This window comes from Pleurodeles waltl, chromosome 3_1, assembly GCF_031143425.1.
Source record: "Pleurodeles waltl isolate 20211129_DDA chromosome 3_1, aPleWal1.hap1.20221129, whole genome shotgun sequence".
NCBI lineage: Eukaryota > Metazoa > Chordata > Amphibia > Caudata > Salamandridae > Pleurodeles > Pleurodeles waltl.
The window spans coordinates 350711043-350737170 of NC_090440.1; the positions used below are offsets into that span (position 1 = coordinate 350711043).

The following is a 26128-nucleotide window of genomic DNA, read 5'->3' on the forward strand; positions in this document are numbered from 1 at the left end:
CCACCCCCCTATGGTGGGCTATCTTAAGTGGACACTCAAGGAAGGGTTCCACCATCTTGATTTTGGTGGAGATAGGAATTCTGGACAGGGTTATGCCCACTTCCCACAAGAAGTGATCATATATGGGGTTGTAGTCACCCCAAGTATAAATAGCCTATTGGCTACTACTCTACCACACCCCTAAATTGAGTAATTAGGTGGGCCCCTGACACCAGAAGAGATTTGCCTGACCCAAGAAGAAGAAGACAAAGAAGGGCCAAAGAAGAGAGAACTGTGGACTACTGGTGGACTTTTGGCATGAAACCCTGCCTGCTTCTGTCCTGACAATTGCAACATCCCTGCCTCATTCTGCAACTGCCTCGACTCCAAAAGCCTCGGAGGTTCTCCAGCACTTTGCCTTCAGCATCTCCCTTGGAGTGGAGGAGCCAGTTCCCCACTTTGTGCAACCACAAAGTCTGGTTCACCAATTTGCTGACCACCGGGTCCACCGAAGCAGCAGCCATCCAGGAGAAGGTCACAGTGCTACAATAGGCTAGTCCTGTCTCCCCACCAAGTGAGAAGACACCAGGACCAACCAGAGCTTCCTCACCAATATCTGGGGTACTAGACCCCTTGCGACATCCAAGGCTTGTTGAAGTCCAATTCGGATTCCAATGTTGCATCTGAAGACCAGCTGTTGAGGGACATCAGCATCGCAGAGGATATCATCCAGAGGAGTCAAGCTGCCTTGTTTTGTTCTTCTTGCAGGTCCACCAAAGAACAGTGGGCGCCTTGACGCAGAAGCAACAAAAGATCCATTGCATCTGAGCTCCACAGCCGGGTTCAACAACAACCAACGGTGTTCCCTTGCTCCTAGGGCCCCTGTCCTACTGAGACCTCCGTCAGGGAGCTCCTAGACTTACCCCCAAGCCCTCCCCTTGCAGTCTCTTTTTAGGTAGCCCCCCTCGATGCCAACCATACAAGTCAGGCAAGACACCCGACTAAATTAGCACAACTGTACTGGGACGCCCCAGGGCAGGTAAAACTATACTGCTAGCTTGCTTGTGACCCTGCATGTCTAGCACACAGCAATCCACATGGGACTCTCGAGAATTGTGTACAAGGACCCATTTGCAGTAAAAATACTTTGGAATCTTTACAGCGTAAAAGTGCATTTGAGTAAAAGTGTTACGTAGCTGCTAAATCAATACAACTGCAACAGTATTTATCTTCTTTTTTTTCTAAACATTAGTCTTGAGTTCCTTCTTGATTGTGTGTCTTATTTATTGACTCTGTGTGTTCAACAAATGCTTAGCACCACCCTCTGATAAGCCTAACTGCTCGCCCACACTGCTACAAAAGAGTTTCAGGGATTATTACTATTACTCCTGTAAACAAAGAAAGGTCGCCTGTACTACTGCATAGTGTAATCCTACATTTGGTACACTGCACAGATAGCCAGCTACCTACATTTGTGTCAGCGGGGGGATAGAAGACTTTGCATTTGCTGATACCACTCTGTCAATAGGTGTTTTCACGAAGAAACTCACAATTGACTTTAATTTAAAAATATTTTTCTATTCTTTTCAATTTTTCCAAATTTTTAATCTGCACTGTTGTAAGTCCCCCAGTTCAACTGTGTTAGAAATTTTTAAAAGTCTCTTAAATAGTTAGGCGTGAAAAAACTGCTTAGAAACATTCTGTAGATTCCTAAAAAGGTCCCAACTACTTTAAGCATGTCTCGCACAGAGGAGAGCGTAAACGAACTCAACCTGACCCCTTACCTTCAACACACTGTGCAGCAGCTAAGCAACCTCTGCAAGGCCAGCAAAATAAAAACTGGGTGAACCCCTACCAATACACAGCTCCAGGAGCTACTTGCATACTTTGAAGCCGCCCACATCACAGAGGATCCTAACACCATGCAAGAGGGTGAGGGGGACATGAAGGATACCCTGATGAACAAGTTACTTACCTTCGGTAACAAATGATCTGGTAGAGACTCTATCTAGCTGCAGATTCCTTACTTTAGAATTTCCTGGTGTCAGCTTAGAATCCGGAATTTTTCTGCTGAGCAGTACCCTGCGCGCGCCGTCGGGTGGCGTCGTTCGGATCCACGTGCGTTGTCCGGCTCTGTGTGGCGTTGTCAGAGTCATTGGAGCCGTCTGTGACATCACAATCTTTTATATAGGCACCACCCGGCGCACGTATGTCAGTTCTTTTCTACAAGTTCCCACGCCAGAAGCACAGAGTCATGGAAGAACCAACTTTTATCTTTTTTTTTCCCTCTTCTGATTGTCTGAGCAGAGAGACATGCCCTGGGGAAAGGGTAAAAATCTTAAAAATATAATATATATCCGCAGAGCGGGGAGGCTTGGGTAGGTGTAAGGAATCTCAAGCTAGGTAGAGTCTCTACCAGATAATTCGCTACCGAAGGTAAGTAACTTGTTCATCTGATAGAGACTTCTAGCTGCAGATTCCTTACCTTAGAATAGATACCCAAGCTATAACTCCTGTCGGTGGGCTGCAAAGATATACTTCACATAGGAAGTCCTGCAGGACCGAGCGAGCAAAATGCCCCTCTCTTCTAACCTGGCTATCCAGGCAGTGGTGTCTTGCAAACGTGTGCAAGGAAGCCCACGTTGCTGCCTGGCAGATGTCTAGTAGCGGCATGCCTCAAGCTAATGCCGTGGTAGCAGCTTTCCCACTGGTAGAGTGAGCTCTCAAGCCCTCAGGAGGCTGCTTCTTAGCCAAAGCATAGCAAACTTTAATGCAGAGAACAATCCAGCGTGAAATGGTTTGTTTCTGGACTGGCCCGCCCCTTATTTGCACCAACGTACCCCCACAAAGAGTTGGTTGTCCAGCTGGAACGCTTTTGTGTGGTCAAGGTAGAACAATAATACTCTTCTTTAGAGGGATGCGGTGGAGCAAGGAAGGTGGGCAGGGTGATATTTTGACCCAGATGGAAAGGGGACACCACCTTGGGGAGGAAAGAGGCACGAGTTCTGAGGACTACCTTATCAGGATATATCGTGAGATACGGCGGTTTCGATGATAACGCCTGCATCTCACTCACTCTCCTGGGAGATGTGATTGCCACTAAGAAGGCTGTTTTGATAGGGAGCAGCCGGAGAGGACAATTATGTAAAGGCTCAAAATGAGCACACATAAGAAAAGTGAGCACCAGATTAAGGTCCCACTGGGGCATAACAAAAGGAGTAGGTGGAAACATATGTACAAGCCATTTTAAGAATCTCTGTACAATAGGAGATCAGGCAAGCGAAGAAACCTTTCCAACTGCAGGCGTAAACCTTCTTAGTAGAGGGACGCCTGGCAGCAAGAATGACATCACAGACTTTGAAACCATCAACTGCCGCCGCTCAATCTCCACGCATGAAGGCGCACAGTTGACAAGTTCATGTGGAGAACCTTCCCCTGCTGCTGCGACAGAAGATCCTCCTGAAGAGGCAACCTGATTGGAGGATTGATGCTCATTTTGAGAAGCTCTGGATACCAGACTCATCGTGCCCAATCCGGAGCCACTAGGATTACTTGGGCCCAGTCGTTCTTGATTTTCATGAGAACTCTGGGCAGAAGTGGTATGAGCGGAAAGGCGAACAGGAGGCCTGAGGTCCACTTGCGACGAAAAGCATTGCCTAGCGATAGCCGCCTTTGAAACTCCAATGCGCAATACTGCTGACATTGCGCATTATCTTCGGAGGCGAACAGATCTAACCAAGGCTCTCCCAACTGTTAAAGAGTCCTTGTGCCACCTCCGAATGGAGACACCATTCGTGATCCGCTAAGCATCGCCGGGTGAGTTTGTCCGCTCTGGCGTTCAGAGAACCTGCCAGGTGTTGAACCACCAGGGTTATGCCCTGATGTTCCAGCCAAGTCCAGAGACATAGAGCCTCTTGACAAAGGGTCCATGAGCCCACACCGCCCGCTTGTTGCAGTACCACATTGTGGTAGTGTTGTCTGTGAACACCTGCACTACCTTCCCTTTCACAACAGGAAAAAATGCCTTTAATGCTAGCCGGATCGCCCAAAGCTGAAAACAGTTGATATGGAGTCCGGATTCCACCGGAGACCCCTGATCTCCAACTCTCCCAGATAGACGCCCCATCCCAGAAGTGACGCATCTGTCACTACTGTAAAATCTGGTTGGGGGAAAGGAGATGAGTCTGCCCTTGACCCAATGGCAGTTCACTAACCACCACTGCAGATCCCTTGCAGTTCCCTCCAAGATCTGAACCATGTTGGTAAGATTTCCCTGATGCTGTGTCCATTGAAACTTCAGGTCCCACTGTAGAGCCCTCATATGCCATCTGCCATGCTTGACTAATAGGATGCTGGAAGCCAGGAGTCCCAACAGCTTCAGAGTCTGTCTCACCGAAATCCAGGATAGAGGCAAAAACATCGGTATCATAACCTGAATATCCTGGATTCGCTGCTCGGGAGGTTAGGCCCGATACTGCATTGTGTCCAGAACAGCTCCGATGAAAGTGAGCTTCTGATAGGGAGTCAGGTGTGACTTTGGCATATTTATAGTGAACCCCAGCAAATGCAAGAGGTTCACCGTCGTCTGGAAGTGGGTGACGAGAGCCTGGGGCATTGGAGCCTTCAACAGCCAGTAGTCCAGGTAGGAGAAGACAGAAATCTCTAACCTGCGCAGATGAGCTGCCACCACCGCCATCACGTTTGTGAACACCCGAGGGGCACTGGTGAGACCGAAAGGGAGCAGGTGATCTGAAAGTGCTTGTGGCCCACCTTGAATCGCAAGTTATGCCTGTGGGAAGGCAGGATGGGGATGTGAAAATATGCATCCTGCAAGCCTAACACCACCATCCAGTCTCCTTGGTCTAGGACAGACAAGACCTGAGCAAGAGTGAGCATCTTGAATTTCTCCTTTTTGAGGAAGAGATTCAGGATAGGGCGAAGACCCATGTTCTTTTTGGGAATCATAAGGAGCGGGAATAACAACCACTGCCTACTTTTGACATTGGGGCCCTTTCTATGGCTCCTTTGGCCAAGAGAGCCGTAACTTCCTCGTGGAGCAAGACCAAATGATCCCCTGTAGGAAGTTGGCTCTATATATACTATCTAAACGTAAGAGATAGCGTGCAGAGTCCAGGAGTTCCCCAAGAGGCTTGACAGAGGCAATAATAGATAATACTAATGCTCTATTTGTGGTAGCATGGTCGAGCAGTTAGGCTTATCAGAAGGTAGTGTTGAGCATTTGTTGTACACACACAGGCAATAAATGAGAACACACACTCAATGACTTAACTCCAGGCAAATAGGTGTTTATATAGAAAAATATTTTTTTAATTTATTTTAGAACCGCAAGATTCAGATTGCAGGTAAGTACAATAAATGTAAGGTACGTTGCATAGGTATAGATAGAACTTGGAATCAAAACAGTAATGTACACAGTTTGGCATAAAACGGTAATAAGCTTTTTTTAAATTGGACACTGCAGAATTCAACAGTTCCTGGGGGAGGTAAGTACAGGTTAGTTTGTGAGGTAAGTAAAGCACTTACAAGTTCAGTCTCTGGGGCATAGGCAGCCCTCCATTGGGGGTTTTAGTTAACCCAAACACCCAGCACCAGCAACACAGGGCCAGTCAGGTGCAGAGGTCAAAGAGGGGCTCAAATAACATAGAAGACTAAGGAGACTAGGGGTACTCTGGTTCCAGTCTGCTACCAGGTAACTATCTGCATCCTCGGGGAGCAGACCAGGGGGTTTTTGTAGAGCACTGGGGAGGGGTCCCAAACAGGCACACAAAATACACCCTCAGCGGGACAGGGGCCGGGTGCAGTCGGGTTTTGTATTGAAATCAATGGAGGGACCCGGGGGTCACTCGGACGATGCAGGCAGGGCACAGGGGGGCTTCTCAGGCCAGCCACCGACTGGGCAAAGGTTAGGGCTGCCAGATGGTCACTCCTGCACCAGTAGTATGTTCCTCACAGGCCTGGGGGCTGCGGGTGCAGTGATTCTTCCAGGCGTCTTTGTTACCAGGCAGTCGCAGTCAGAGGGGTCCTCTGGATTCTCTCCACAGGCGCCGTCGTAGGGGTGCATGGAGGTCGGCTCAGGGTGGACACGGCATTGGAGTCACCTGGGGGTCCTCTCTGCGGCATTGGTTTCTCTGGACATGGGCCGGGGGCGTCGGGTGCAGTGTGGTGGGGACTCAGGCTTCAGGAGTGAGGTGAGAGTCCCTTTAAAGATGGTTTCTTCTTGTTGCTTTGGACAGAGCCGCTATCCACAGGAGTTACTTGGTCCTTTGGAATTGCAGGGCAGCCCTCTCAGTCGGCAGAGGTCTCTGAGCCTGCAGGATGCGTTGTTGTTGTAGGTTCTTTGAATCTGGAGACAGGCCGGTAGAGCTGGGGCCAAAGCAGTTGTTGTATCCTTCTTTTCTGCAGGGTTTTAGGTCAGCAGTCCTTCTTCTTGTTAGGTCATCAGAAATCTGATGTCATGGGTTCAGGGTCGCCCCTAGATTTAGGGGTGTGTTTAGGGCTGGAGGGCAGTAGCCAATGTATACCTTCCCTGAGGGTGGCTACACCCTCCTTGTGCCTCCTCCCTATGAGGAGGGGGGCACATCCCTAATCCTATTGGGCTAAATCCTCCATGCCAAGATGGGGGATTTTCTAAGGAAGGGGTCACCTCAGCTCTGGGCACCTTGGGGGCTTGTCCTGGCTGGAGGGTGACTCCCCCTTATTTTTCTCATCAACTCCTCTGCCAGACTTGCCGCCAAAAGATGGACTGCCAGTGAGGGAGATGAAATTGAATCCTCCCTCCAACCGGACGGACATGGTCTTGCAGAACCATACTAGGAGGGCTTGGCCGCTGCTGGAAGAGGGGAGCTGTGTGGTGGCTGACCGCTGGCCAGACCCTCTGGGTCTGATGGTACCACAACCCCGTCCTCGCACTGGATGTTGTGAAGCCGTAGGACGGTGGCTAACTTGTGGGTGGCGTGGTACCGCGCCCCTTCAGAAGCCTCAAAAGGGACAAAAGACAGGCTGCCAAAAAGGCAAGAGCCATCAAAAGGCATGTCCATCCAACTCGACTGAACATCCCCTGAAAAGCCAGTATAACGTAGCCAGGCATGGCGATGGAAGGCCACTGTAGAAGAAATTGCCCTGCCCAGCGAGTCGGTTGTTTCCAAGCCACACCTGATAGTAAACTTGGCTGCATCTCTCCCATCCTTGACAGCCTGGGTGAGTGTGTTCTGTACACCCTCCGGGACCTGGGGCAGCACCTGTGCCACTGTATCCCGTAAAGTATGGAAAACACGGCCCAATAGGCAAGAGGTATCTTCTGACTTCAATGCCAGGCTGTAGGAAGAAAATAACTTCTTTCCAAGTTGGACCAGCCTCTTAGATTCCCCATCCGGAGGGGCGGAAGTGAAGGCACCACGGGAAGTGGAGGCTTGGACCACCAAGCTCTCCAGGGTGGGGTGTTGGGTGAGGAAACTAGGGTCATTGGGAGCAGGTCTATGGCGGCAGCTGATTGTCCTATTCACAGGAGCCCCTGTGCTGTGTTTGGACCATGCTCCCAGAAGGACATCCGTGAGTGCTTTGTTGAATGGTAACATTGGCTCCGATGTAGCAACCCCCGGCTGAGGCACCTCTGTCAGGAGATTAGTCCTGACTGGTACCGTAGGCAAGTCTCGGTCCAAGACCGTAGGTGGCCTACGCACCAGCATGGCATAAGATACTCCATAGCCACAGCAGGAGGAGAGAGAATGCCAGCACCTGGAGAAGTATCCAGTCCACTGGCTTCCCCTAGATCCTCATACCTGTCCTGTTCATGCACCAATCCCTATTCTAAAGGGTCATCAGACCCCTCCCACTCCTCTCCTGTGCCTGGCTGTTCTGAATATGCCTCAGGCACTGATCTGGGCCTAATCGGCGCCATCGAAGTCAGAATCGGTGTTGTACGATGTCGTTCCGGTTCCAGATCATCCGGAATGAGGATGGTGCTACCACCACCAGTGAGCAACGGTGGTGGTGGAGCGTCTATGTTGGGCCCGGCACCGGATGAGGTCGACTGTGAGATACCAGTCCGGATCCGCTATCGGATCCCGAGGTCCCCCACGTCGAATCCAACGGGGCCCCTCCTGCCCTTGCGGGGCCCAAAGACCCACCCAAGGGTGCATCCTGCTCAAAAACAAGGCGCATAGCCTCGTAAAATTCTTTAATTTGAGCGGGGTCGCTATGGTCCCCGAAAAAGGGGGAAGATGAGGAGTCAGCCCTGGCGATGGCTCCGCGGAGCGGCGCTCGGAACGTCAGCGTTCCCTGGACACCTTGTCGGCCGAGGGGCATGTCGCAGTCGAAGTCCACTTGGGCTTCTTCTTCTTCTTGTGCCTCTGACCTGAATGCCCCGGAGACCTCGAATGCGATGAAGATGACTTGGGGCTCCTTGAGCGGTGCTGCAACCTCCTCCTAGAGCGGGACTGTGACCTCCTCGGAGTCTCGCTAACGGAAGACGGCTTCCGGGCCGCTAGAAGCTTGAGAGATCTCTCTGTTAAGGCCTTTGGAGCCATGGCCTGATAGTCAAAATACGACTTCGAATCGTGGTCCTTTTCAAGGATCTGTAACCGACATGGTGCGATGACATGCACCACACGGTTTGAATCCCGTCTTTCTCAAAGACATCGCTCAGACAATCAAAAAGTTTCAACAAAACCATTGAAAAAAGGGTAGCTCTTCCCAGATCTGCGCTTAACTGGCGCAGAAGGAAAAGAACTGACGCACGCGCACTGGGGTGGTGCCTACATAGAAGACAGTGATGTCACAGACGGCTCCAACGACACTGAAGATGCCACGCGGAACCAGACAACGCACGCGGAGCCGGACGACGTCACCCCACAGCGTGTGCAGGGTACTGCTCAGTAGAAAAATTTCGGATTCGAAGCTGACAAGGGAATTCTAAGGTAAGGAATCTGCAGCTAGAAGTCTCGATCAGATTGAGGGATTTGGACTCACTACCGAGGAGCACAGAATTAAGTTTAGGGAGAGTCACAAAACCTCGACTCAGTCCTGGGTAGATTTTGTAGACTTTTCAGTCAAAACACTACGAGGCTGGTTGAAAGGAAGTAAGGTGCATGATTATGAAGGGAATGGGAAGAGACACATCCTCAAAGTTCACACTAGTCCCTGATATTGGATTCAGATTTACAGCATGGTGGATTACCCATGATAACAGTGCTCACTTGTTCAACAGGATCAGAAACCAGTGTATCACATTTTTAATTTAGATTTTCAAGTAGCCCAAGAAACAAGATTGATATGGAATACAGCATCACGTAAAATAACAACCTCATTCGGGTCTTCAGACTCCTTGTCTTCATAGCCTCCTCACTTCTTAATTGGTCATTCTGCATAGGGATAATATTCATTAAAATTGATGCATGTCATTTGAGCGTTAAATGGTCATTGTAGGAAGCTGGCTCTTTGTGGTGAAATGAGGTATACTGTGCAAAGAGTCCAGGGTTTCCCTTACAAATGGACAGGGGCTTGCTCTAGCAACCCCAAGGTGCTCTCTTAGGGGTTTCTGTGGTCGAGCAGCCCTGGGCTTATCAGAGAGGAGTGTTAGACACTTGCTGCATGCATGCAGTCAATAAATGATATGCACGACTCAATAAGAAAATCCTCGTCAATTTATAAAAATAACACTTATCTTTATATAATTTTATGTACCATGATAATCGCAATCAGGTAAGTACCATTCGAGTCATTGCTTTTACAGGTTTGAAAAATCAACAAAGTGCACTTTCTGAAGCGGTAATGTTATCTTATGGAGGAAAGGCATTTACTGCATTCAGGTACTTTACAGTGGCTTGCAGGACCAGTCTTCTGGACTTAAGGTGAGCATGGGGCAGGGTCCAAGGCAGCACCAACAGGTCACCTCGAAGAGACACTGGGGCATTGGGTGCAAAGGTGCTTTTAAGTGTCAGGTACCCTAGTGGTATCCTATGGGAAAAGAATCGTATACTGCATTCAGGCACTTAGCAACAACTTACAGGACTGTTCTTCTGGTGTTAAGGTAAGTATAAGGCAAGATCCAAGGCCGCATGAACAGGTCACTTCAGGAGGCACTGGGGCATGCGGGTGCAGAGGTGCTTTTCAGCATCGGGTGCTCTGTTGTTATCCTATGGGGAATGGTCCAGTTAGAAAGATGCTGCAAGCTGGGACTGGGGCACCAGTCCAGCTGAACCAACAAGGGGGCTAGGGTTTCATGATGCTTTGAGACAGAGGGACACTGTTGGTCCTCTCCTCCTCGGGCCAGGGCGGCTGGGTGCAGAGATGTCCTGAGGTGTCAGGGTTTTGTCAGTGGGTCACTCGTGGTAGAGGAGGGCCCGCACAACGAGGCTGTAGGTGGCATCAAGAAGTCCACAGTTGGCAAACCCAAGGTGGGCTTGGTCTCTAGAACGTCAGGAGATCACGCTGGCACCGCTGGCCCATTTCAACCTGGGCTAGGGAGCACTCGTGCTTTCTGGTGTTGGGTTTTGGCAGTCCGGATTCCTTACAGTTCTTCTGGGATACGTGCAGGATGCAGGGGAGCACCTCGGCTACTCCACAGGAGTTCCTGGGCCTTGGATGAGGGTGGCAGTGCTCCCAGGCTTTTGGAGGCATGGGCAGTTGCAGGAAAAGTCGTGTTTGGTGCAACTGTTGAGGACAGCGGGCAGGTCAGTGGGGCTCGGACCAAGCCTGCTGCTGGTCTTCTGTTCTTGCTTTTGCGATTCTTCAGGGTCCATCTTCTTTCAGGTTGGCAGGATTTGATTTTCTGGTGCCAGGGGCTACCCTAAATACCGAATTTAAGGGTGTTTGGGGCATGTAAGGTAGTAGCCAATGGGCTGCTTACCCCTGTGGTCACTATGCCCCCTTTATGTTCACCTCCTGTGGGAAGTGGGCATAACAATGTCTCTGAGTTCCTAGTTCTGCCATCTTCAAGATGGCAGAATTTCAAATCTTATGTCCACATCAGGTAGCTCACCTCAGGGGTGGAACTGTACCGAAGGTGTGTGCAACCCTCTCTGACTACTAATTTTCCTGCCTGTCCAGGTGCCAAATGGGCCCTTCTTCAGCATCTCGTCCAGATTCGCCTGATGCGCATTCCAAAGGCGGTGGGCTCTTTGAAGCCCCCTACCTTGGAATGCTAATTCACAGGTCATCCAGTTGAGAGGGGTGTGTAACGCCCCTGCCAGAGCAGGCTTTGTTCCTGACTGCCCGAGAGCGAACACTCTCACTCCTGGGGGTCAGAAACGTGTCTGTTGGTTGCAGGATGATTTAGGCCAGTCAGCCAGCACACTAGTTGTTGGTAGGTTTTTCAGGGAGCAAGTATAACGTGCACTCTGGGTGCATGTATTAAGAAATCCATCACTGGAATCACTGAGGGTTTATTAATATGAGATGCTTGGTACCGAACATTCCTATTTTCAGTGAAGCCATCATGGAGCTGGGGAACTCACATTGACCAGTGTCCAAAACATGTAATTAAAATGGCTTCCTTGATCACGTACTATAAGTCTAAGAATCAATAAAGACATAGCAGGGGTATATCTGCTCTTGCAGATATGACCACACAAGTAATATAATGCACACTGCCTTACGGTTGAAAGGTATGCTGTAGGGGTGATTTACATATACTGCAAGCAGTGTTAGTGGGCATGACACACAGGCTGTGTGCCATGTCATGTTTTCACTTATAGCTGGACCAAGACACGCAGCCTGCAATGACAGTCTGCAAGAGCTAAGTGAGGAGTCTCCGAGGATGGCCCAATACATGCTGCAGTCCTTGGGAAACCTCTTTGGTCTCCATGTCCCAGGTACCTGGGGTACCATGTACTAGGGTCTTACAGGGGTGCCAAAGGTATTGCCAAATGGGGAGAACAATTGTGCATTTTTGGGGAAAGATCACTGGCATTGGGGACCTGGCTAGCAGGAAACCAGTGCACTTCAGTCAAGGTTCCATCAAATACCAGGCAAAAAGTGTATGGGTGGGGATACTGCAACAAAAACCCAGTCTTCTACAGTCATATTATATCATATTCCCCCAGGAGATTCCTTTATCTATCTTTGGAATGAATCTAGGTCAAACAGTTAACTTGTAAAGAGGAGAACACATTTCTGACTACCAAGGGGTCTACTTTGAAAACTTATGAAGCTGTGGCCCCTGACCAATGATTTATAGTTCCTCATATAATCAATCCAGTGGAAGGTGCCACTAATAAAGCTTTCTATTGAACAAAGAATAATTTATAACATTAATCTAGGCAATTCAGGTAAATACCTCTATGGTATGCCATATTCTGGAAGACAAACATATATGAACAAACACATTAATAATGCCTGAGACGTTTGGTTTACGAGGGGTTGTTAGAATTTGAAGGTAACATGCTTTGTTTATAAGAATAATCTAAGATGTATGCATGGCTTAAGTACCTGTTTGCTAATATTCTCGCATTGCTGAATCTCCAAATCAAGCACAGCCTGTCGAACAGCTTTCTCCTTCTCCTGCAAGGAATTCTGAAGTTTAAGCTGCAGCTCTTCAATGATTTCTTTACTTGATGAATCAGTGGCCTCATTTGGTTCTGTCTGAATTTCAATATTTTTGTGCTCCAGGACAACTGGCTTATTAATTTCTTCCACCTTTCCTTTCAGCCTCTGTTGCCAATCCTTTTCTGTGTTGTGAACGGCTTCTTCCATTACCTGAATAGACATTATAAAGTTAATATTACTGACAAGAGTAAACATCTGGGTTATTAATACAAATAAAATTAACTTTAAAATGTGTATGTAAGCCTTTGATGAAGTAGCTACACTCAAATCATGCACACGAGACCACAGAAACATACAGATTCATAAACTTAAGCACATGCAGTTTATAGTGTGCATTTGAAAATGAAGGACTGCAAACAGCAGCTTGTATGTGCTGCTGGAATCAAATAAAATAGTATCATAAAATAGACCTAATTAAGAAATCAATTTACAATTAAAGACTACTTCACTGCAGACTAGGAAAATTTGTCAGTTGCCTGCAACCCAACATATTTACATGTAATCATTCTTTTAAGAAATTCAGAAATTAAAAATGTTGTTTGTCCAACCACTAATAGCAAACACACTTCCAAACATACAAGCAAAGCATATATGTGTGTGTATATATATATATATATTTGTTTTTTTTCAAAGGTTAGAGTGGAGTTATGCAACTGACTCTTGCCTCTTGCCCGACTGATATCATATTGGCATCTGGACTTTCGATGCAACCTGATGGGTTTCGATACTTGGGGGTGTTTGTCACCAGAGATGCAAGGAGCTCCTTTGAGAGGAACTTGGTGCCATGCTGGAGCAGCTGGCAAGGGACGCTAAGTTCCGAAGAGCTCTTCTGCTGTCCCTGCTGGGTCGCTCGGCCATCTTTAAGATGGTTGCACAACGGCGTCTTCTGTATCATATACAAAACCACCCTTTTCCAACTGTTAAGCCCTTTTTTAAGAGGGTGAATGCACAACTGAGAGCAATGCTACGGGGGAAAAGTGGTTCTGCGCATCTCCCTGGAGAAGTGCTGTCAACCGGTGTTCGAAGAGGGTATAGCCACACCCGACATCCACTTCTACTATTGGACCGCACATCTCATCATCATGTACAAGACATGAGGATGCCCCAAAAAGAATTATAAAATATGGAAAGGCTCGGCGGAGGAATGGGATATACATGGAGCCACGACCATACAAGCCATGGGCGACAGAAATCCTACGGGAGTACATGGGGGCAATTAGGGGGTAACAGAGTCAATAAATGTCAAAGGGGTGGGGAAGAAGGGAATTGTGGGCCTGGACATGATAACTCTGCCATTCCTTATTTTGGAGATATGTGATGTTGAGACTGACTCGTACTGCTTCTATGCCTACTGTCATATGTTATGAATGCAAGGGGAGATACTGCTCCAGTGTGCTTGGGACAAATTCATTAAGGAGGTTTTTTTTTTTAAATAAACAGATTCTCTGCCGGCCAAAATAGTGGAAGCAGCCTTGGCACCAGTGGAATGAGCTCATAGGCTTTCCAGAGGCTTCTTCTTGGCCAATGCGTAGCAGGTCTTGATGCAGAGGACTATCCACATGGACGGAGTTCTTTTCTGCACCATCTTACCTTTCTAGCCCAGAGAACACCACCAAAAACTGATCATCCACATGATGTTCTTTGGTGTGATCTATATAAAAGCTCAAGGCTTTCTGGGGTCCAGTCAATTGAGCCTCTTCTCTTCTTTCGAGGGGAGACGTGGGGCAAAGAACTTTGAAAGAGTGATGGCTTGCCTAATGCGAAAAGGTATGCCGACTTTAGGCAAAACGGCTGCCCCAGTTGTCAATACCAGTTGGTCTGGGAAAAGGTGGTGTATGGCGGCTGCAGAGAGTTGTTCCGGTGCTCACTCATGCAGCAAACTGAAATGATCGCAATGAGGAAGTTGGCTTTGAGAATCAGAAGACGTAATGAGCAGTTGTGCAGTGGCTCAGAGAGGGTACACATGAACATCAGGCCGAAATTAAGATTCCACTGTGGCATCATAAAAGGACAGCTGGACAGGCAAATGGCAAATGGCCTGACAAATAATAATCTTTAATGGAGCTCGCTGCAAGACCTTGCAGGGCCAAAGATAAAAGAAACAAAATAGCCAACAGTTTGGCTTGCAGGTGGTCTGTGTTGCACACACAACACCAGACCATAAATTTCTCAGAACACCCTGCATCAACAAAGTTTGTACAAGGACACCTGGCTGATGGATGTGTGGCTTGCAGCCCAACATGGTGGACGTTAACTAAGTTGACACCGACACCGCATGCACAATACATACTCTGTCGGAGAGGAGTATCTATGAGTTGGGAAATAAAGTCGGAAAGCTGTTGGCGTGGCTAGAGAAGAGAGACCAGGCTCGTATCTGGGTCCTCCGACTCACTACAGAGAGCGTAGAGGTGAAGGAAAGGGCTAAAGACACAGGAGAGGAGTTTGCGTCCTACTACTCCAGACCTTATGTCACTCACTTATCTGTACCTACAGAGGAAATATTCAAATTCCTACAGGAAATCGCAACATCTCCCCTCTCGACAGACCACAAATAAATGCTAGAGCGCAACTTTACACAAACTGAAATACTGCAAGCTATAGGCTCACACTCATCCGGAAAAGCAATGGTTGCAAATGATTTACCCATGGAATTATACAAAGGATTAGCCAGTAAAACAGTGCCTCCACTCCTCAGGATGTGGACAGAGGCAAAAGACACAGGGATCCTACTTAGAGACCAACACCAGGCGACCATAGTGGTGATCCACAAGTCGGGTAAACCGCCGGATCAGTGTGAATCATACAGCCCAATCTCCCTCCTTAACGTGGAGGCCAAGGTCCTAGCTAAACTCCTATCCAATAGACTCAGGCAGGTGGCAACTACTTTTGTGCACCCAGACCAGTCAGGCTTTATGCCTCAACTGAGCGCCAGGTTGAACCTTAGGTGCTTGTTTGGAATATTAGCAGGTGCATAAGACCCTGACATAACTACACTGGTCATCTTCACTGATGCATCCAAAGCCTTCGACACCCTTGAGTGGGAATACATAGTCGCAGTGCTGGAACATTTCGGCTTTGGCTCTTCATTTTTGGGCTGGGTCCACCTCCTGTACCAAGAACCACAGGCACAGGTAAGAGTTAACAGTTACATTGCAGGCCTTCACACTGCATTGCAGAACGAGAAAGGGATGCCCTCTCTCTCCTCTACTGTTTGCTCTAGTGTTAGAGCCCCTAAATTGGGTGGATTAAGGGAGACCTACTGATACAGAGAATCACATGGGGAGGGTGATGGGAGGAGCGTATATCTTTATACGAAGATGGAGTCTTATTGTATGTTACAGACCCTGCATTCACAATCCCATGAATCATTAAGCTCCTTAGTACCTTCAACACCTACTTGGGAAACACTATGAATTGGCAGAGTCCCTTATATACCTAGTGACGGGTCCCATGACGATTCGCCCCACCTCGATACACATGTCCATAGTACAGGAGGGCTCTAAATACTAAGGAGTCTACATCAATGGAGACCCCAAGATATTTTATCAGGGCAAACTAGTATCGGTCCTGGAAAGATTTGAGGCAGATGTTTGACACTGGAAAGATTTTTTGCTCTCCCTTTTGGGATGGGAGACAATATTTAAAATGATAACCCCTACACTGGGTGATCTATGCCCTACAAAATGTCCCATATTTGGTGCACAATGAGTACTTCCAAAGGACGGAGGCTGCCTTATAGCAGCTGCTCTGGGGCACCTACCTCGTATTGCACTACAGAAACTTACCAGAGGAGGCATACGATGGAGGCATAGGGTTGCCTGACATACAAAAATACTACTGAGCTACACCCAACTAGTAGTAATTAATGACTGGGTCTTTGCCCCGCACGAGGAATCAGTAGTGAGGACTGATAGGTATGCATGTTGCGAAGAGGGCCACCAGGGTGCACTCCATAAGGCAACCCGGGCACGATCATTACCCACACATACCATGGCGGTGATAACCATATGTCCGAAGGCCTCCGCGTTTCTAGGCAGTAAAAATCAACTTACAGAAATGACTTTGTTCTGGTCTAGCGGCCTTTTTTCATAAGTAGGCAAGCTACAAGGCTTTAATAAATGGAAACTGATAGATATTAATAAACTAGGAGATGTATGGTAGGGGGACGCACCCAAACCTATGAGAGAGATGACCGATCAGTTCCACCTCGCACCGACTTAATACTACACATACCCTCAAATAATACACGCTCTTGTTGCCAACATACTGAAAGGTACCGTACTGCAGGATCGTGTCCTCTCCGAATGCCTCAGCACTAAAGCGGTCTTCCTTATATACAAAACGTTGTTCAATAATACCCCTGAAAATCTACAAGCCTTAAAAGGGAAGAGGCACTAGGAGCGTGTAGGGAAAGGCCTCACCTCCATGATACAACAAAATATGGTTATCACTGGGGCTAGCAGCGTCTAAAAGTAACATAGCTCGCAACTGGGGAACACGGGAACTGCTGCAAATACGTGAATGGCTACATGATATGGATCGATGCATGGCTGCTGAACGTACAATCTATCAAAGCAGAGGTTGCCCCAAAAAATGGGACAAAGTATGGACTTCATGGCAGAACTATCGGGGATATGGGATTTACTAATAAATGGCAAGACTTGCTATATGTATAAAGACTTAATGTATATACACGTATACCCGTATGTAATGTATAATTGAAACTACTGGGCACCTTCTACGACTATGACAATACTTGCTGATTTCCTGTCATTAACAGTTGTTACATACATTTTATAAATCCAATAAAAGATTTATTTAAATTAAATTTAAAAAAAAGAACATCTGGCTGTGTTGATGACATCCACAACCTCAGACAGTAGATAGAATGCAATCAAGTGCCCCCACTCAGTCTCCACGCACTGAGGTGCAGCTTGCACAGGCTTGACTGCAGAACATTACCCTGCACAGAAGATCCTTCTGAAGTGGTAGCCTGATCAGAGGAAAGATGCTCATGCCCAGAGGCTCCTAGTACCACACTCTCCTGGTCTAATCCAGAGCCACCAGGATGGCTCCTCCTAAACTTGGTGCATGTAAGGAAATAGCGGAAAGGCATTCAGTAGAGGAGTCCTGTGCTTCACCATAACCTGTGTGTGTGTTCTGGAGAAAGCATTCTTAGGTACTCTTATGTGCAAAAGTTTTGAAACTGTGTTCCCAATGGCTGTAAAAGATTCAGACAAGGCTCACCCTACTGTCAGAAGACAGCCTGCACCATTTCTGAATGCATCTGCATTTCGTGATCCACCAGCTCTTGGCACAGGACCCCACTCGACCCTGCTTTTTTGCAGTACCACGTTGGTGGGGCTGTCCGTGAAAAACTGCACTGGACTTCCCTTAATGGAAAATCAGGTAGGCCTTCATTGCCAGATGGATGGCACACAACTTCAACAGATTTATGTGGAGCTAGGTTTCCAATGGAGGTCAGATTCCTCTGATGTCTACTTCTCTCAGATGTCCCCTTCAGCCCAGCAGGGATGCATCCACCAGTCGTCAAGGAAGGGGAAAAGTAGTTAACTTCAAGAACTCCTCCGGGACTGCCAGCAAGATCTTGCTGGACATATCCCAGAGGGCGTGTTTCTAACGTCCTATGAGGCACACTGACCTCAAAGTCATGCTGGAAGAAGAGAACATCCACTTCCCAAATGCCTCAGTCCTTTTCAACTAACTGTGTGGAGGGGCTTGGGGAACACAATAGAGTAATAGAGTTGACTTTACTATTGGAAGCTTGGACCACCAAGCTCTCAGGAGTCAGGTGCTGCAAAAGAAAGCCCGGGTCTCCTAGTGCCAGTCTGTGACGCCTTTCCACCTGCCTGTTCACCAGTGGGCAAGAGCAAGGATTTGCCCCAGTGCCCAAAAGGGTATTGGTTAGAGCTTCATTACATGAAAATATGGTCTCAGATAAGACTGGCAAAGGTTGCATTGTGAAACCAACCCCATATCAGGAGAAGTAGACAGCTCACTGGACTCCTGTAAGTTCATATAGATAGTATCATCATTACCAAATGTAGGGGTAAGTTATTTGCATCATCATTATCGGGTTGATCTAAATCTGAGCCAAAAAGGCAATGAAGCCTCCGAGGAAGGCCTTGTTGTTATTAAATGGCAGGTATTATACGGTGTGGTTGTGAGGCTTCACTGCGTAACACACTACCAACTCCAAGGACCACTTGGCCTTTTCAGCTTCCGTGTATCTGTGCTGTGAACAGTAAGTCAGCAAACTGACTCTGAGTCTCTGCTTATACTTGGGCGACAACTTCTCCACAAGCAGGACACAGCAAGCACAACCCTTTCCTTCACTACCCCAAGGAGCGGCAGAGCCAGTATAACTTCAGTGCAGACTCTTCTTCTCTGGTTCCAGGGTCATCAGGGCAGTTCTTCGCAGGTCCTCTGCTCTAGTCAATAGAGATCTGAGTTCAAGGTGCCAAAGGTGCATTTTTTATGCCCAGAAAGGGCCATCAGTGGAGGCCGCGGTCACTATCCACAGGGCTACTAGGTCCTCTCCCCCTCATGACAACTTTCTGTGAAGTGTGGGATCGACCTTTCCCAGAGTGCTCTATGCTGCCCACTCCCAAGATGTCAGGACCTCTCCCATTATGTGTATAGCTCGTTAGCTAGGTAGGTGTGGCGACCTGTGTGCTATATGTCCATGGGAAAACATGTTTGGCCAGTGTTTTCCCCTTCTCTGTCCCGGACACCAACTTGTCCCTCCAATAGATCTCTAGTGTGTTCACCGTTTAACCTTCAAAGGTGACTTCCCCTTTAGACCTTGCCTTCTGGGCCAACATCCCTGTGTGACCCCCTGCCAGGAGGAGTTCAGACCTCCTCCAGCGTCAGGACTTTATTGTGACCTGTCCTGTCACTGACACTTTTCCCCAGGTGGGTAGAAGGCTGTCTTGCGGCCATCCATAGCAAATGGCCAGTAGAAAAGTGGACAACAGAGTAGAAACTTCCTAAAAGTTGCATGTGGTTGCAAGTTACATTCATTTCGACTTGAGCATCAAGTTGGGCTTATGTAACGAGTTGCCCGATTCCCTGAAGTAGCAACTTTGGTAGTCCCATTAAGAAGTTAGCACAGCTGAGTTGTCTGCGCGTACCTCTGTAGTTGCCAAATAGGGGTACCAATCTCTCTCAAAGTAAAAATGACAATGGCAGGTTTTTACTGTGAGAACATGTCAAACGTGTTCTACTTTTTAACATGCTGCACCTTGCCTTACGACTCAATAGGCCTGCTGTAGGGGTGACTTAAACACGTTAAGAAGGGACTTTGGCTTTGCTGGTATGTAAAATGAAAAAGTTGAGTTAGCAGATTTAAACTTTCCTTCCAGTCTGTAGTGGTAGACTGAGATTTAGTTTTACCTGGCCTCACTCAGGGTGGTACAACAAGTGCTGCAGTCCCTGAGAGGCCTTGGGTACCGTTGGTAACATATATGAAGGACTTAAAAGTAAGTTAGGGTGCCAATTGGGTATAGGCCAAATGAACCATACACGTTAAGGGTCAGAGCACTGGCACTGAGGTTTGGTTGTCAAGCCACAGTGTACTCTGAGGTTGAAAACCCAGCAGAACCTTTCCAAAACTTTGGGGGTAACAATACAAAAAAAGGCATTTTGTTACACTTGTGGAAGAAGAAGTGTTTTATCTGAATCAAAGCTGACTGATAACAAATGTGCTGGAATAAAGTCAGGATGTGACCGTGGGTGGGGTCAAAGCAGATTTGGCTAGAGGTTGAAAACCGGAGTCAGCAGCAGCTTGATCTCTGGCACCAGATCTTTGAGCCAGAATGGAAGTCAGCACCAGAGTCATGAGGAACCTGAGGCAGGTTTGTTAATATACAGGCAGTGCAGCGGGCATAATCACCATGGGTAATCCGAAATGAGGCCCATGAGGGAGCCGAAGGCACGGAGAAGAGAGTCCAAAATACTCAGCATGGCCTCCTTGAAAGACTTGACCTGTTGCAGTATTGTAGACTGCCTCGGAAATTTGGGGTGCAACGGGGCCTGTTGTGAAATTCGCTCCTCAAATGGGGACCAGGAGCAATATGGATTGGTACTCTGACGCCCTCCACTTCACAGAAAGTTGTGGGATGTCCCATTTCGACTTCTTATGCTCCTTCTTTAGATTTGGACTTCAACTTAGTGTCCAACTTTGACCACAAAAATGATCTATAGCAAGAGGAGCCTCAATAATAGGAACAAGTCAACATCATTGACTAGGAGTGGGAGCCGGACTTGCACAAGATTCAAGACATCTTCCAGTGTTTGGCGACTTACAAATTCACTTCACGGACCGGGGGTCCCCTATAAGTGCATGAGGGCACATTGTTTGCACTACTTATAGTGATACCCAAGAGCCAAAACAACAGAGGCACATAGGGTCCGTCACTGACATTTGTTGTCGACATCACAGCATAGTTTGAACCATGTAGTCATCAGTGGGATCATAATTCTTCATTCCCTTGCACACAGGAAAATATTTTGAAAGGGATTTGCCAACTGATGAAAAGAGAACAGAACTCCAGAACCACTTTTGAAGGCATGGAATGAAAGGAGCCAATGTTGTCGCACAGCGGTGGCGCTTATCAGAGGCTCCACTCATACGTGGAGCTGCATGGCACCATCTGGTGGCACACTGGAGTATGGCTGTGTAAACTTCCAGATCCATTCTGGAGGCTGGGTAATATTCTAACAGTGAGGAATCTGCAAGTAACTATCCATCAGAAACCAGAGATATTTTGTTTGACAAGACTACTTCTGTAATATGGAAGCATCCACTACATTTTTAAGAACTGGCATCTGATCCAATATTTAAATGTGAAGCAAAAAAAAAAATAGTTTGTCTGCATACAGAAAGCCAACCATGGTAGGAAACGGTCAAGCGGATTCAGATATAGCAGACATCATCCTATAGATCTTGAAGAGAGCACAGTCTTTCCCATTGCCAACTGCCGATTGTGGGCATGACAGACTTGTGCCTGTGGCCACTCTGATTTTAGTGATGATATTTTTTGCCCATGATGCATTAATTGTTCTGATTCTTGCTGCAGTATTTGATGGTTTGTTTCAGAATTCGGTTTTTAAAAGTCCCTTACTACTTCCAATCAGCAGACAGCATACTGCTGCCAGGGGATGTGTTAATTGGATGTACTGAGCTAAGCATCTGGACACTTACATTTCTCAACCAATACTGCTAACCTATAGTGATTACCTCCAACTCTAAAGATTAATAGGAGGTTATTTTTCTATTCAGTGGTGCAGCATACGTTTACTGCAGTGACCTACTGTACAACAAATACTGATTTGAATTCTTTGCAAGGACACAGTTTAATAAATTAATAGTTAATAAGTAAGGCTGGGTAGATGTAAAATGGATGCATACAAGGATGCTATTTATTTGACCTCACAAATGGATTTGGTAAATGGATATAAGCCATGAAGCTATGTCCATGCTGCTGACGTTAAAATGGAGAAGTGCGCTGGCTCAACCTCACTGCAAGGTGAGCCACACTGTAGCTGACAACAGACTCAACCGTTTCTATGACTTGGCTAGTTGGAAATGACCCAACATCAAATTGCAGGAGGGGATTCTAGCCCAGGAACCTTCTGACTAAGAAAGAAGGGACAAGAGCATTCAAAATAATCAGTTGTGATTCTGAAAGTTAACTGCAGCAGGAGAAAGAGCTGAGTTGTAAAGAAGAGAGCTTGCCTGAACATCTTGTGACTGCTGATTGCTTTAAAAAGTTCAGACTTAGTGCAGGAAGAAAACAGAAATGTGTAATGTCAGATTATGTAAAATCTCATTACTGGTCATTTTCATTACTCACATTTGAATTTTACTGGTGGTATCAGGAGAATTCAAACAAGGAGGATTTGTTGTGCAGGATTTCACACAGCCAAATTTCATTCAGACAAAACATTTTCTGCAAGCAGTCTTTCATAAAGAAGTGTTATGGCTGCACTGTTCAATGCAAAGGAGTTACTCTGAAAACTGTATCAAGGACAAAAACAACCTTTGTCTGTTCTTCCTGCCAAAGTGTTTTGACTATTGCCACTTGAGCTTCAACCTCCAGCTTCAGTTCAGCTTCTTTGTCTTTAAGCCACTGACTCCTTGCAGAGGCCAGCTCATTTTGGTGTTTCTCCATCAGTGTTCTGATAGTCTCTTCTTTTTCTTTTAACAGCAGTTCCTTCAGCTAAACACAAGAAATAATAAAAGCCATTACTAATGAATTCCTTTATAGATACGCCCTAAATGATCCATTACACAAAAGCAGTTTGAAAATGTAATACATCAGGGTGTAAACAACCTTCCATTTACACTAATGCATGCCTTCCATATAGCAACTTGGTCAGCTGTAGGAAAGTGAATTGTTTTTTGGGGTGGCCACCTCAAATGATTAGGCCACCACTTGCTACATGTCACACAACTTTAATAAAATAAACTGGTGCTTAATCACTCACAATGTGACACAAAGAAGTCAGGCTATGCGTAAAATATTTAAGCAGTGAATACATAGTAAAAAAGCCACACAAAACAAACTAAAATTCCACAACCAATTTTACAATAAAGAGAAAAATGTTGCGAGTAAAGACCAAACTAACAAAAATCCAACAGAGGAATCTAAAATATGAAATTTTCAAAACTTAAGTGAAAATAGTGCCAAAAACCACAAAGCGTCACTGATAGTCTAGGGAATCAGTACCTCAGTGTGATTTGGGGGCGGAAGCAACGGAGAAATGGTCAGTTCACCAAGCAGATTAGTCCCAGTGAAAGTCTGGAAGTGAAAAAGTAAAAAACAAATATTTCTATGTCCCAAAGCAGAATGTGAAGGACATAATAAAAAAAATCTTCCCAGATTGGGGTACTGCTGAAAAGCTTTGGATGATTCTTGCTGAAAATTTTAAAAGCAGAACAGAATTTTATTGCTATTTTCAGAGGTGCTGAGAGCCTTGACTGGAACGGGGCTGAACTTCAATTAGATGCTCAGCAACTGCTGGCCAGATACTTCTTCCAGCATGTCCCCTTGAAGTCCTGAAGGAAACGATTTTCAAAGTTTACAAACTTTATTCTGGTGCCCAAATAACCACATTTGGGTGGGTCAGGATAGAACTTTATAGAACAATTCTGGATGGCCTTTTGGTTGAGGTGAGCCAACCACACACAGGTCACCAGCCAACTGAGACTTAGGGCCTCATTCCAACCCTGGCGGTCTGTGACCGCCAGGGTGGAGGGACGCGGAAGCACCGCCAACAGGCTGGCGGTGCTTCAGAGCCCATTCTGACCGCGGCGGTAAAGCCGCAGTCAGAAAAGGGGATCCGGCGGTTTCCCGCCGGAATACCCCTGGCTGGGCTGAATCTCCATGGCGGCGGAACAGGATGGCGGGAACGGGTGTCGTGGGGCCCCTGGGGGCCCCTGCACTGCCCATGCACAGTGCAGAGGCCCCCTAACAGGGCCCCACAAGGATTTTCACTGTCTGCATTGCAGACAGTGAAAATCGCAACGGGTGCAACTGCACCCGTCGCACCCCTGCAACTCCGCCGGCTCCATTCGGAGCCGGCTTCATTGTTGCAGGGCCTTTCCCGCTGGGCCGGCGGGTGATCTTTTGGCAGTAGCCCGCCGGCCCAGCGGGAAAGTCGAAATGACCCCCGCGGTCTTTCGACGGGGTAACTTTGGCGGGCGGCGTCCGCCGCCCGCCAAAGTCAGAATGACCCCCTTAGTGTCCACTTCTTTGTCCTTGGTACAAGAGGGAGTAGATCAAATCCTCTTCTGATCTTCCCCAGGTGCAAAGAGAGTTTTGAGGAGGTGCTTTGATGTATCACATTTATGCCTGGCACGAGCTTGTGAGTGGGCGTGACTTCTGAACACTTTCTAACCAATGGGGTAAAAGTTCCCAGGGGGGGCAACCTTACCCATTTTTTCAGCAGTTCCCGTTTACCCTACTGCAAACAATCCATCAGTGCCCCATATTCTCAATATCCAAATCGTTTCTCCCATCAGGTGTTGTCAGGGTAATAAGCGGTCCCCTCCTCTTTTGACAACCAGAAATGGTTCCAGAGGTAGCTTCCTACCACTGGGCTTGGTGCCAGCCTAACTAGAGGGACAAACGCTGGGGGTTTCCAAGAGTTACTGAACATTTGCCTGTGACAAGACAGGCCCCTGTTAAATTATTGAAGTTCCTGGGCCCACCCCAACTGGTCTTCCTGGCACAGGAAGAAATCACTATCCCACTCCCAGGACATTGTATCTTCTCTGGAAGCAGTTTTTACACCTCAGTCACACCTATTTCCAGCCAAGGACTTGGCTGGCAGTGGCAGGAAAGCTAATGGAAACAGATCAGCAGTTAGGGAAAGGTAAAGGTAGCCTTCTAAAAGTTACATTTCCCTTATATTTAATAAACATCCAATTTTACCATAAGTTAGATTTTTATTAGATATAACAATTAAGCCTGTGAATGGAGTACATAGCTGGTACAGGCCAAAAGTTGTTATTTAGTGTATAAAATATACTTTTACTTTTCCTGTGTACCAACTACAACAGGACCAGTGACTCATTTTGGGCCTAGTCACATTCACTTCTAATGTCACATCTGTTCCACTCTTAAATAGCATTCACCCTACCTTGAGGGTAGGGTGCGTTTAAGGGTGACTTATGTAATATTTAAAATGAGGATTTCTTACTTCCCAAAAGGGTGATTGTAGCAGGTATGTGCAGCAAGATGTAAGCTGCTGCTCTCAGGCTATACTGGGTAGGCCTGATGACGTGTGTTCTGTACCGAGTAGCACAATAGGTGCTGCAGTTCAAAAATGGCATTCAACTTTCCATGCCAACAGTATTTCTGCACAATTTACTATGGCCTCCCAGGAAAACGTAAATGTGTAAATCAGGCTGTGGGCCGATTTCAACAAATTTTAGGCGACAGAGCACATTTACTGGACACTGAATAGCAGTGTCCCAGTGTTAGAGTTCAAGATTTCCAGTAGGTGAGCTCCCAGTAAAATTAAAAACTAGGTGTCACAACCCAAAAAGGAATTGCTCTGCAACTCCAGCTACATGCAGAAAAAGAAAGAAAGAAAATTGGTGACATCATTCTTCCCCTTTCAAACATTTTAGTGGAAATTCAATATTCTGTTTACAATGTCATGCAAATGCACCACTTCTGCAATGGAATAAAGAAACAAACTATGTAAATTTACTCACACAATTAGGTCTGGAAAAAAAAAAGGTGGAGGCCTTTTCAATCTTATAAACGTATATATTGTTGTAGTTTATGGATTAGTGAAAAATACAAAACTACACACACAGTAGAACATCTATGAATTCTGAATTGAATTAAATTATAAAACAACACAGGAGAAGAAAATATGAAAAATATTATATTATAAAGATTGCATTTTTGATCATAAACTTCACTGTGATTACCTCTCACCAATGTTTTAATCTTGGGCCATGCAGAAAATATCATGGCCTTCCACTAAGAACTCAGTAAGATCAACAATGCAGAGTTCAAAACTACCTGCAGCAACATGGGAGGAG

General features: G+C 46.8%; 1 protein-coding gene across 3 annotated transcripts in view; it reads right to left on the reverse strand.

Annotated features, from left to right (window-relative positions):
• CEP152 (centrosomal protein 152) overlaps positions 1-26128 on the reverse strand; it is a 318523-nt gene that overhangs the window by 131926 nt on the left and 160469 nt on the right. For all 3 annotated transcript variants that reach the window (XM_069222500.1, XM_069222501.1, XM_069222502.1), the window contains exons 19-20: positions 22608-22787; positions 12427-12693 (exon numbers count right to left, since the gene is read on the reverse strand). In XM_069222500.1, coding sequence (XP_069078601.1) covers positions 12427-12693; positions 22608-22787 — 447 coding nt within the window. The remainder of the gene's footprint in view (positions 1-12426; positions 12694-22607; positions 22788-26128) is intronic.